General features: G+C 38.3%; 1 protein-coding gene across 2 annotated transcripts in view; it reads left to right on the top strand.

Moving 5' to 3' along the window:
- igf2bp2a (insulin-like growth factor 2 mRNA binding protein 2a) overlaps positions 1 to 13555 on the top strand; it is a 98237-nt gene that overhangs the window by 61242 nt on the left and 23440 nt on the right. For both annotated transcript variants that reach the window (XM_041807210.1, XM_041807211.1), the window contains exons 4-7: positions 812 to 863; positions 4186 to 4249; positions 7484 to 7771; positions 8924 to 9058. In XM_041807210.1, coding sequence (XP_041663144.1) covers positions 812 to 863; positions 4186 to 4249; positions 7484 to 7771; positions 8924 to 9058 — 539 coding nt within the window. The remainder of the gene's footprint in view (positions 1 to 811; positions 864 to 4185; positions 4250 to 7483; positions 7772 to 8923; positions 9059 to 13555) is intronic.

Genomic DNA, 13555 nt, shown 5'->3' on the forward strand with positions numbered 1-13555 from the left:
TGCTTTTTGACCATTTTTGCCATCTTTGACTTAATTTTATTGCTACTTTAAGCTGTTTTTTCCACTTTTCACCACTTAGATTGTGGCTCTTGCAGAGGTATTTTTCGACAGTTTGGCTCTTTGGTTGAGTAACACTGCTTTAAGGATTATCAGAGCAGAATAATCAGGTGGTATTGGGGATAAATTCATTACTGAAACCAAATAACTGGTTACCTGGTAAAGACGGATGTTTAAGAACATTTGCAAAATATCAAAGATATAAAAATGTTTAAAGTCTTTAAAATTAGACATAAATGTTTGAAAATATGGTTAAGTTTTTTAAAAATCTGAATCTTTTTGTGGGTGGGGGTCCACTGAATGAATAATTTTCTCTTGGGGGAGGCTCACTCTCACACACTTTGAAAACCACTGAGTTAGACTATTTAAATGAGCGATTAGCCGGATGGGGAAATAGACACAAAGGGACATCCTCAGTCTGAATGCTTACTTAAATGTGATATTTCAGTTCTTTATTTTTTTTTATACATGTCCAAAATTTCTACAATTCTGTTTTCACTTTGTCATAATGGGGTACTGAGTTTAGATTCAGGGGAATTTTTTTCTTTGACTGTAGCATTACAAAGACGATAGGGGGGTCTGAATACTTTCTGAATGCACTGTTTATTTTAATCCCACACTTTCACACTTAGGCACGCTGAACTTTTACCCACATTAGCACAACCAGACCCATGTTTGTGTGTTTTCTCTGTGTTTCTTTTTGCATCAGCAGCTGTAGTCGTGTCTCTGACTCCTTCTCTCTTCTCTCCCTCAGGTTTTGGACAGCCTTCTAGCTCAGTATGGTACTGTAGAAAATGTGGAACAAGGTACAGAACTCATCTCCTCCTCTTCACATTACATCTCATCATCATTGTGCCCCCCCCCCCGTTCATTGCACGTGTCTATTTAGCAACACACACAGGGACCTCCCTGTGAGTCAAGTCACTCTGTGTGACTCGACTTCCTCTTTGCCATCATCATCCCACATTATCCAAACATAACCCATCTCTGCATACAAATCACACTTTATCATCCCCTGTGTGAGTGTGCATACAAGTTTGACCCGTGCATTTAACTAAAAACAGCTCTGTGCGCTACCACGTGCCCCCCCTCGGCCTCAGCGTATGGATTGAAGTGGGCAAACATGGCAGGAATCCAGTAGTAGTGTGCATGTGTGCACCCTTTAAATGGGAGAGGACACTGCCGCCTGTGGTGAGGCTTTCACATCGTCTGATGTGTGCAGGAAAGACTATGTCGAGGAACTTTGAGCTGGATACACACATTAAAAAAGGAGAAACAAACACTCACTCACATGCACACTTTGTCCCTATGAGTGCGTCAAACCAGCCAAGACAAACTACCACCCACTGAAGTCATGACAGGTGCTAAAAGAGAACCCAGCAGAGAAATTACTCCACTTAGAGTTTCCCAGACGCTGCCTGCCTAAGAAGGAGCCGTTTAATCCACACCGTACCAAAAAGCGGCGCAGAATTTCCTCCTCTGTCTCTGCTATCCTCCTCTGGAGAATTCAAGTGGCACAGTGTTAGCGCCTTCACTTCCAAAGAGATACCTTCACACCAGTTTCCTGTCACTTTTCGCCCCCTGCGTCCATGCGCTCTGGTTACAGGGTGAGGTTTTTGGAGGACTCCCGTGCTCATGTGTGGCATGCCGGAGGCTGCCGGCGGCGGGGCGGGGCGGGGCAGAGCTGGCTGTGAGCACCAGGCACCGCGCCAGGCTCTGCCCATTCACCCCCTCTGAGCCAGCAGGGCACTCTCACTGCGTTTAACCCTTCCAGACCTGCAGACCTTTACTTTCCTCTGCCTTTTTGATTTCTTATCAAAAGTTCATTAGGAAAATTAACTTTTTTTTTTTTTTTTAAAGATTTATTTTTGTGCCTTTATTAGATAGAGGAGGACAGTGGATAGAGTCAGAAACAGGGTCAAGAGTGGGGATGAGACATGCGGTAAAGGGCCTCAGGTCGGATTCGAACCCAGGCCGCCTGCATACATGGGGAGCGCCATTAACCACTAGGCCACCTGCTCCCCGGAAAACTAACTTTTGACTTTTTCTGTATCACCTTGCATGTCATGGAAAATTAATGGAGTTAATCGCATTAATCAGCTTGTTTCCCAGACTTATACAGAAGGCTTCGTCAAACTTAATTTTTTCCATTTTTGCCACTTTTATCCCATTTTTGCCCCTTTTCACCATTTTGTGCCACTTTTCACCTACATAAGCTACATTTTGCCATTAACAATCACTTTTTCCCTACCTTTTTCATAATTTTTGCCACTTCTTTTTGCCCCTTTTTGCCTATTTACACTACCTTTTGCCATTGAGAACCCTTTTTCCCATTTTTGCCCCCATTTTTGCCACTTTCCCCATTTTTTCACCACTTTTCACCCATATGAGCTACATTTTTCCATTAAATACCACTTGTTTCCTCTTTTTTGCCCATTTTTTGCTACTTCTTCTAGCCACATTTATCCCATATTTATCCTTTTTTACCATTTTGTGCCACTTTTCACCCAATTAAGCTACCTCTGCCATTAAAAAACACTTTTTTGACCGTTTTTGCCATTTCTTTTTCCCACTTTTTACATTTTTTGCCCATTTAAGCTACATATTGCCATTAAGTTCCCCTTTTTTCCCATTTTTGCCACTTCTTTTTGCCCATTTTTACCATTTTTACCATTTTTCATAATTTTTTTGCCACTTTTCGCCCATTTTAGCTACCTTTTGCCATTAAGTACCCCTTTTTTCCCATTTTTACAACTTCCTTTTGACATTTTCTGCCACTTTTTTCCCATTTTTGCCCTTTTCACCATTTTTCCACCACTTTTTGTGCATATAAGCTACCTTTTGCCATTAAATACCACTTGTTTCCTCTCTTTTGCACAGTTTTGCAACTTCTTTAGCCACTTTATCCACTTTTAGCCCATTTTCACAATTTTTTCCCATTTAAGCTATCTTTTGCCATTAAATACAACTTGTTTCCTATTTATTTGCCCTACTTTGCCACTCTTGACTGCTTTTCACCCATTTTAGTCACCTTTCTCTCATTTTTTCTGCCATGTTTCTGCCTGAGAGGTTTTTATATTTGGCAGCATCAGTGTAGAGCAGGGTTGTTCAGGCCTGGGGGCCAAATTCGGCACGTGAAACAGTTAAATCCGACCCACAAGATGACCTCATATTTCTGTTCTAACTGGCCCATCAGTCTGAGGTCCGCAGATTTCCTCAAGTATAAAAATGTGAACTTATCCTTGATCATTTAAGATATCCTTGTTAGCTTACAAAATCTGAAAAGTAAACTGTAAAAATATTTAGATAAGCAGTCGGGAATGTGGGAAAAGAAATTGACTAGTGTTTTAATTTCACATTTTCAATTTTACATCTCACAATTAGGACAAAAACGTAGGATTTTGACTTTTTATTTTGTACTTTGAGCATTACAACTCATAATTTTGACTTCTCATGTAATATTTTGAGCTTTAAGATTAATTATTGTAATTTTTTATTCATATTTTGACCTTTTTAACCAATTATTTATACTGTATCTCATATTTTTAACGTCAATCTTTGACTTCATAATCCCATAGTTTGACGTTTTAGACTCGAAATTCAAAATTTTGAATCATATTTTGACTTTTAATGTCATGATAACAAATTTCATTTCATTTTTTGACCTTTTAAACTCATGATTTTGACTTTCTTTCTAATATATTTGCCATTAAAAAACATTATTTTTCAGTTTCATGTCAGTTTGACGTCTTGAACTAATAAATTCATTTTTCTCAGATTGTGAGCCTTTAAACTTATCTTTTAAACTTTTAAAAGTAAAAATCATTTATAATCAGTGCTAAGTTTTTTCTTTCATGGTGAAACAAGGTTGACAGTTTCTGGTTAAAAAGGTGACCCTGTTAGGCCCTCAGATTAGTCCTGAATCCAGAATCCGGCCCCTGCTGTGACTGAGTTTGACACCCCTGGTGTAGAGACAGCAGCCTGTGGTGATGGCTGTTTTATATTCAGACTCATATCTGGAGCCTAGACTCACGTCTGCCTCCCTACATCATCTCCACGTCTATGTGCATGTGTAAATGTGTTTTTACTCTCTCATGTGTTTTCTCTGCTCTCTCTGTCTCGTTGCAGTGAACACTGACACAGAAACGGCGGTGGTGAATGTTACGTACTCAAACAAGGAGGACACTAAAGTGTAAGCATCAGCGACAATAATGAAGCTACCTGTGTTCACAAGCAGCAGCGCCGCTAGCTACTGTACTTCCTGTTTACCTGGAGGATTAGAGAGTAGATCCTCAGGGGTCAGGTGGTGGTCAAAACCAGAATATCCTGTTGAAACTTAAGATATTGCTCCTTATTTAAAAACAAGGAGACGCCCACAGATGAAGTTCTAGAGAAGAAGGGGCGTTAGCTAGCTAACAACAATACCAGAACGGCCTCTGATAATGCTAAGATGGGCCATCAGGCATCAGAACATACTCCCTTTTAATTTGTTGGTAATTTATGGGCTGATAAAAGAACTCCTTTCCACTTCCCTTTACTAGAGAAGGGCATAAAGCTGCTGGCTCACATGGTAACTTAAATCAAAGCTAGCCAAATGCCCCCAATAAGGTATTATTGACCTATAAATCAAAGATGAAGATCAGAATAAAAAGCTGTGTTAGGCACACTTAAGTGAGGGCTGGAAACCAGGCTGCTGTAATGTCAGCTGTAGAAGTTTTTGATTTTGCCTGTTAGTAATGAAACTTAAAGAGGGGGTATGGGTTAAAGAGACAGCAGTGAAAACGAAGCGTTTCAGACGGAGGTTAAAATAAGGCTTTTTCAGGACACCAGTGTGAGAAACATGAGGAGTTTTTTGAGCTGTAAACCTTGTGAAGCTACTACGTGGCTATCAGAGAGATGGTGTAAAGCCTTGAGAAAAGGCATAATACCTTTACTTTAAGTTGAAACTAGCCAAATATCTAGAATTAGTTTTATTTATCCATGTTTTAAGAATCAATTTTTGTGATTTAATGTAATGAAAATTTAAACAATAAAGCACAAAATGGAGCACTGACTTGTTAAAATCATTTGAAGAGAAAGTTATGGACGCTAGCCAAACTGCAGCTAATGTTAACTAGTGTGTAAAGTTAAAGTTAAAGTCCAGGTATTTTGCCTAAGCAATGCCACTTGTCTCCTTTCTGGGTGGAAAAATAGATGGCGGTAAATGTTGAAGACTTTTAAAGATTTAAAGGGGACATATTTTACCCCTTGAGGTCAAGTTTATATTAGTCTCAGAGGTCCCCAAAACATGCCTGTTAGGTTTGTTGCTGTAAAAACACTCCAGTATTGGATTTCTGCATGTCTACAAACCACCTCTGTTTCAGCCCTGCTCAGAACGAGCTGTTTCTGTGTCTGTAGCTTTAAAAGTTACTGAGCTGTCTGACTCCGCCCCTCTCAGGAAATGGATGTGGCTCTCCTGATCCTCCTCTAGGATCAAGAGAGGAGGACGAAACTTTCTTTCAATCAGGAGAGGGCCAACTGAATCTGGGGGCGGGGCTAACTCCCCACATGACATCATGAGGGGAAATTCTGAGAACGGCTTGTTTTAGCACACATTTTCTGAAAGTTGGAGAAAGAGAGGGGGAGGGAATGGATTTTTCTGATTCGTGGGGGGGATTGTGGACCAGGACACAAATTTTTGTTACGAAAGACTGAAAAGGTGTATTTTGCATAATATGTCCTCTTTAAAACTATGAAAACTTTACATTTTAAATGTTATTTGGAGTCCAAATCCAATAACCAGTCAGTTAGCCATCTTGGATGTTTTACACTTTCATTGATTTTATAAAATCAATCATGATCAGTAGAACTTGCCTTTTTTACCAAAACAAAAAGAAGAAATGGTTTAATGTTCAAGTGAAAACAGATTTCTACCAAGTAAATAGTTAAGGTAAAATAAGTGACTGCATGAATATTCACTCCCTTTGAAGTGACTGACCTAATTCAACAGAGGTCTGGCTTATTGGTGCTAGAAGTCTCACAGTTAGTGAAATGAGGATCACCTGAGGTCAGTGAATGTGTCTCAGTGATTGTAGTGTAAAGACACCTGTGTCTGGAAGGTCCAGTCACTGGTTAATCAGCATTCCTGGCTACCATTACACCATGAAGACAAAAGAACACTCCAAAGAGAAAAGGGTTATCGAAAATTTTAAGTCAAGGGATGGATACAGAAAATATCCAAGTCTCTGAACATCCCCCAGAGTTCAGTTAAGTCTGTCATGAAGAAATGAAGGACTATGTCACATGTGTAAATCTGCCTAGATCAGACCGGCCTCACAAACTGAGTGGGCGTGCAAGAAGGAGACTAGTGAGAGAGGACACCAAGACACCTATGCCTGCTCTGAAGGAGTTCCAAGCTTCAGCAGCTGAAATGGGAGAGACTCTGCAGACAACAACTGTTGGCCGGGTTCTTCACCAGTCAGAGCTTAATGGGAGAGTGGCAAAGAGAAAGACACTGTTGAAGAAAACTCAGATTCAATCTGGACTAGAGTTCACCAGAAGGACTGTGGGAGACTCCATGGTCAAGAGGAAGAAAGGTCTTTGGTCTGATGAGACCAGGATGGAGCTTTTAGACCATCAGACGAGACACCAAACACTGACATCACCACAAACACACCATCCCCACTGTGGAGCACGGTTGGTGGCAGCATCATGCTGTGGGGGTGCTTCTCGGCAGCTGGCCCTGGTTTGCTTGTAAAGGTGGAGGGGAAAATGAATGTGGCACAATATAGGAAGATCTTATTAAGGCTGCAAGTGAACTACAGCTTGGGAGAAGGTTTTATTTTCTGGAGAGGCCGAGTCAAAGCCCAGACCTCAATCCATTAGAGAATTTGTGGTTGGACTTGACAAGAGCTGTTAACTCCTGTTCCCCGTGCAACCTGACAGAGCTTGAGCAGTTTATAAACAAATAGAGTAAAAACTCAGAGTCCAGATGTTTGAGCCTGACTGAGACCTGTTCACACAGACTCAGAGCTGTGACTGCAGCCAAAGGTGACTCTACTAAATACTGACTTAAAAGGTTGAATATTTATGCAGTCACCTATTTTACATTACAGATTTTTGTTTAATTGACATTACTTTGTTTTCACTCTGGCATTCAAAAGGTTCTTTTCTTCAAAAAGTCAAATTATATTGCCAATTATTCATTTTAATAAAATCAATAAAAGGGTAAAAAAAATCCAAGTAGGGGAGTACCTTTTAAAGGCACAGTACCTATTATTAATCATATTTAAAACTTGCCTTCTATGTGTGTTTTTTCCATTGGAATGCTCACGCTGCCTGCTGCCACCTTTGAAGCAGTGTGTAGTATGAGCTGTGTTGAAGCTTTCTTTATTTTGCAGCATTTTTAAAATAATTTACAGTCTTTCCTTCTCGCCCCTCCCTGCAGAGCCATTGAGAAGTTAACAGGACACCAGTTCGATAACTACTCCTTCAAGGTGTCGTATATCGCAGACATGGACGCTGCTCCACCTGACCAACCTCCTCGCTCACGGCGTGTGGGTCGGTCATCCCGGGACCACGGCCCCCCTCAGCCCGGGCCCTCTGGAGAGTTTTGCCCACGTAGCAAACAACTTGAACTCCCCCTGCGCATGCTCGTGCCTAACCAGTACGTGGGAGCCATCATCGGCAAGGACGGCTCCACCATCAAGAATGTCACCAAAATGACGCAGTCCAAGTAAGCTGTGAGGACAGAGAAGACGACTTTAGATATCTCACATTAATGCAAGGGTGTCAAACTCACTCACAGCAGGGGCTAGATTCTGTATTTAGGTCTAACCTGAGAGCCTACTAGGGCCAACACTAACCATAAACTGTCAACCTGATTTTCACCAGTAATAAAATATATATATATACAAAAAACAATACAGATGATAAATGATTTAGAAATTCAAAAAAAGTGAAAATGGTAAATTTAAAAGCTCAAAATCTGAGATAAAAATTCCAACTTATTACTTCAAAAGGTCAGAACATGATATTAAAAATTGAAAATAATGTTTTAAAGTGCAGATTTATGAGTAGAAAGTTGAAATCATAAGTTTGGAAGGTCAAAACATGAGATAAAATATGAAATCATAAAGTTAAAAGTCAAATATGACTTAAAATTTTAAATTGTGAGTCTGATAGGTCAAAATATGGGATTCAAAAGCCAAATTTAGGGGTTGAAAATGTCAAAATATGAGCTAAATTCAAAAATAATGACGTAGAAAGTTAAAAATATGACATAGATTTAAAATTATGAATCTTAAAGGTCAAGATATGATATGAAAAGTCAAAATTCTAGATTTAAAATGTCAGAATATGAGAAAAAATTGAAATCATGAGTTTAAAAGGACAAAATACGGGATTAAAAAGCCAAGATAATGAGTTGAAAGGTAAAAATATGACTTAAAATGTAAAATTGTGAATCTAAAAGATGAAAATGTGACATATAAAGTCCAAATTATAAGTTGAAAAGGAAAAAGTTTAAAATAAAAACCTTCTTACTCTTTACTTTTTCAGATTTTTATTGCTTAAGGATATTTTAAATAATCAAGGTTAAGTTTACATTTTCATACTGGAGCAAATCTGCAGACATCATACTGGTGGGCCAGTTATAATCGAAATATGATATAATCTTGCAGGCTGGGTATAACCATTCCACGGGCCGTATCTGGCCCCCTGGCCTTGAGTTTGACACCCCTGCATTAATGTGTTTAGTTTTGTCCCTTCTCTCTATGTGCTTGTATGACAAACTTAATGATGTATTTGTGAGTAGAAGGTAGATATTGTTGACTTTGCTTTGTCAGTGTCACATTAACCTCTCAGTCTGTCTGTCTCTGTCCTTCAGGGTGAACATTCATCGGAAGGAAAATGCAGGTGCAGCAGAAAAGCCCATCACCATCCACTCAACCCCTGAGGGCTGCTCCTCAGCCTGTCGCATGATCATGGACATCATGCAGAAGGAAGCCAACGAGACCAAGGCGTGAGTCTGCAAATCTAGTAGCCAGACATTCACAGGAACACACTTGGACGTGCATGCTGCCCCGCAGAGAGATTAGCCTTAATGTCTGCAGGACGGTAATCTTATCCTTTAACCTGCCTGCACACCTTTTAATCTCACTGTGTATTCTCTGGCGTGGACCACTAACACAGTAAACACAAGGCACTCACGTAGACTAACATGTGATCGCAGCTTAGCATTTAGGAAACAAGGCCAACACATCTAACTGGACTTGACAGTTTTTAAAAGAGATTACACCTTTAAAACTATTTGAGCTCCTGCTAAATCTCATCACCAGCACCCATCTTTTACACATAATGCCATTGTATTTGTGAAGGTTTTTTTAATAACACTGATACGAACATACATAGCTAATGTTAATTCATGCACAAGTGCTAGATCCTGCATTGCTGCATTCAGAAAAAGTTATTTGGTTCAACAGACTTGAAGAGTACATCAGAGAAAACATAAATTGTCATTTGCAATAGTCCTTCCCTCATTAAAGACCCTGTAAAGCAGTGTTAGTCAACCCTACTAAACCAAAAAGCCAAATTGTTGAAAAATACCTTTGCAAGAGCAACAATCTAAGTGTGTTGAGACACACCTTTTGGATTTCACATTACGGAGTCTTTAAGCGTGGTTATAGTTTAGAGAATTAAGGGTCAAAACTAACCAAGATAAAATGAAAAAAGGGACAAAATATCCCTAGTTTTTGTCTTTGACAGCAGCATCCTGGCTAACATGTACTCTAAAGCCTGGGACAAACAAGTAAAATTGCAATTATGAGATCAGTACAAAAAAAAGAAGGCCAATAAGAGGACGCAGCCTTCCCTTCTATTATTTTCTTCTCTCAAGGTTAGGTTGACCATTTTTCAACCCTCCAAATAGGGACACTTTAGTTTCACTGAAGCCCACATGTTTGAGCTCATGGTATAATGTGATTTTTCATCAGGGAAATGTTAAAAACATGGAAAATTATGTCTTCTAAGATCAGCCTAAAATTTGACATATAAAATCAACACTTGGATAGTCCGTGTTCTGAGTGACATTATTAGAAGCCATGTGAAATCTGTAGTAACCAGGCTGAATCTCTAAATGTCAACAATATTGAATTCAAAAGTAAAAATATATTTATTTAGAACCGTATGAGTAACTCCTGAAAACAGAATGATAGACCTGCAGGTTCTAGGTCATGTAGCTCCTGTAAAGGTCCAATGCCACTGAGTCAAAATAATCCATCAGATGAGTGTAATGTCATTTATCAGTAAACACCCTGATTCTGTTAAATCAGTGGTCTCTTCCTTAAATGTCACAACAATGTTCAAACTTCTGCTTGGTGTAGACTCAACGGCACCGCCCTCCCCTCCCCTGCTAAAGTAACTTACGCGAAACTTTTGCAGAAGCCACCCTGTCACCTCCATCACCAAACACCCTCTCATTCACCGTGTGAGGAGGAAACCTCAACCACTTTAAACCCTTTAAACCCACAACACCATCATCTCCACGCTCTCTGTCCTCAACTTAACACCGACTAATTTCACCTCACAGCAGCAGCCGACACTGAAGCACGCCCTTACTCACTTCTACACGTAGACACATCCAGAAACACACAAAAACCACAACCAATCTGTGACCCACCCTTAGAGAAACCCAGTATAAGCATGGTGACCTTTCACCCCACCCTGCTCTATCTTTGATTCACACACTAACACACATTTATCCCAATATCTCATCACTATCTAGGAAAAAAAAAAAATATATATATATATATATATAAGTGCTGTTGCTCAATTAAAAAAATTAATCACATCACTATGCTGTGATTAATCATGATTCATCACAGCTTTTTTTTTTTTAGATAGTTTGAGTATATTTTTATGTCTTTAGATTTTTAAAGGTTGTTATTAAGTGTTGTATTTTTATTCTTTTAATTCTCTGTACAGAACATTAAAGTGCTGATCTGAGTCCTTATCGATACCACTATCAATTCTTTCTATAGTATAGAAGGTCAAATATTTAAACTCCAAGTGGCCTTAGCTGAGTAGAGCTTGAGTTAAAAAGCTAGGATTCAGTCTGTCACATCTATTGTATACTCCTCAAATATAAACACAAATTCACTCTGTATTTATTGAAGTTCTTTATCAAAAACTACATTTTCCCATTTTTATGTGATATTTGAACATATAACATAGAGAATACAGTCGTCTAATTTACCGAGGTTACCTGAACACATCATATTTTCCATCTACAGCTAGTAAAGTTTGCTAATTAACAAAAATAACATTCTCCAGCTTTTTAAAAAGAAAATCACCATTAACCCTCAGGCATCACTTTAATTTACTACCCTTTAAAGCCATTAAGGACAAAAATGTCCACTTCCAAAAAAACTGCTATAAAAATTAACAGATTAATTTTTTTCTGCTTTTTTGCATAAATCTTTTAAACAACTTCAGCTGTGCTCAGAACTACCAAATATTCAACCATTTTGAGGATTTTAACCCTTTAAATGTCAGGTTGATTACTTAAAGATCAAAAACTGTGGTTTGAATGGGAGTCAATGGTAGTCCACAAGTGACTCAACAGGGTAGTAAATTTTAAATTGGGTGCTACACAAAAACTAATAATGCATTAAAGTTATTGTTTTGGCTAATGTTTGACATATCCAGGACTGATTTAACACCCCCCCCCCAACATTAGATGTCTGGAAAATAATTACTGTTTTGTGTGCTTCTTTTTTAGAAAAAATATGACCATCCTGTAATCAAACTGGCATTTAAAGGGTTAAAATCCTGAAAACTATTCAATAATCAATTATTTTGATCAGAATTGAAATTGATCAAAAGATTTGACCAAAAAAAGCAGAAAAATATTAATTTATACTATTTTTATTGCTGTTTTTAGAAGTGGATGTTTTTGTCCTTGATTACTCGAAAGGGTCATAAATTTTAAATCAGATGCTACACAAAAACTAAAATATGCATCAAAGTCAATATTCTGGCTAATCATGGACATGTCCAAGCTGGATTTAGAAATAATGCCCCAGCCATCCAACATTTGGTTTAAGGAAGATATCACATTTTTTCACGTTTTTTTCATAAAAAACAATATTGAACTTCAGTAATCAAACTGGCATTCAAAGGGTTAAAATCCTCAAATGATTGAATGTTTGGTAGTTTTGAGCACAGCTGAAGTTGTTTAAGAGATTGATGCCAAAAAAAAAAAGCAGAAAAAAAAAAAAAAGAATTTGTTCAGTTTTTATAGCAGTTTTTTTGAAGTGGACATTTTTGCCTTTAAAAGGGTAGTAAATTTGTTTCACAGTGTTCTCCTGACCTATAGACCAATTGAAAGTTGAATTCAACAATTTGCCTAGAAAGAAACTTTGTTGCAAAAAATTAGACCGTATGCACTAACACAGCCTGAATGGTGAGCAGAGGAAGAGGAAAAATTTGCCTAAATGGACAAAAATGTCCCTAGTGATGCCTGAGGGTTAAGCAGACCTGGGTCTGTCTCCTCACTCATCACTGCTGGCTGTGTCTGACCCTCTCACCTCTTCACTCCCAGTCACCCAAACATCCACGCTGGAGGACTACGGGAGCAAACTGTGGTCAAACTTAGTCATATGATTAAATTCTGTTATTATATTTTTAACATGTTAAGGTTTCAAGATTAATCTCAAGCACCAACACATTAATATTAACAGCCCTAATGTATATGTATATATAAATATATATTTATATATAGAGAGAGATATATTGCTAAACAAACACACATTTATGGGTTATGCCCACTTTTGATCTTCACTTGGCTTTCACATCAAATTTGAACAGTGGCCTTAAATTTTGCCCATTTATGCAGCAGATGATTTTAGAGTTTGGTGTTTTTATGCCATTTTCCATTTCATGGAAAATTGACTCTCTAAAATCATCCGCCGTCATTTAAATGGTACAAAAGAAAAGTGGTCTCTTTTGTCTTCATCTGAAATATTCAGCTTGTATAATTTGTTTTCCTCCTGAAAATTTCCCATAAATAACCACAGAAAGCATTCAACAAAAGAGTACTGACTCTTCTCTCTGCCATAAACCAGCTTTTCTCTATTATCTTATCTTAAATATGATATAGCATTTGATTTAAGGTCAGTTTCTTTAAGTTTCTGTTAAAAACTTTTTAACTCTCGGCTTCTGGCGTTTTGGGAGAGCAGTATTCCTCCTTTGGTCCTTCCCTTCTTAATACACAGCACATAAGAACTGAACCAATGAGACAACATAACAGCCACAGAAATATTCAGCTAGAATATTTCTGTCACCTCCTTGGCTGCTATAGAGAGTCTGATCTCACTGTCAGAGCCTTAAAATTGTGTACATTTGAAAGAAAATAAGAATAAACAAACAAAGCGTTTATGAAAAAGCTGGCCCCAGTACAAATGTAGGCGATGATCCCTGTGCTACACACTAGGAGGTCTGCAGGACTATTTATGATATT

Source organism: Cheilinus undulatus, linkage group 15 (genome assembly GCF_018320785.1).
Source record: "Cheilinus undulatus linkage group 15, ASM1832078v1, whole genome shotgun sequence".
Lineage (NCBI taxonomy): Eukaryota > Metazoa > Chordata > Actinopteri > Labriformes > Labridae > Cheilinus > Cheilinus undulatus.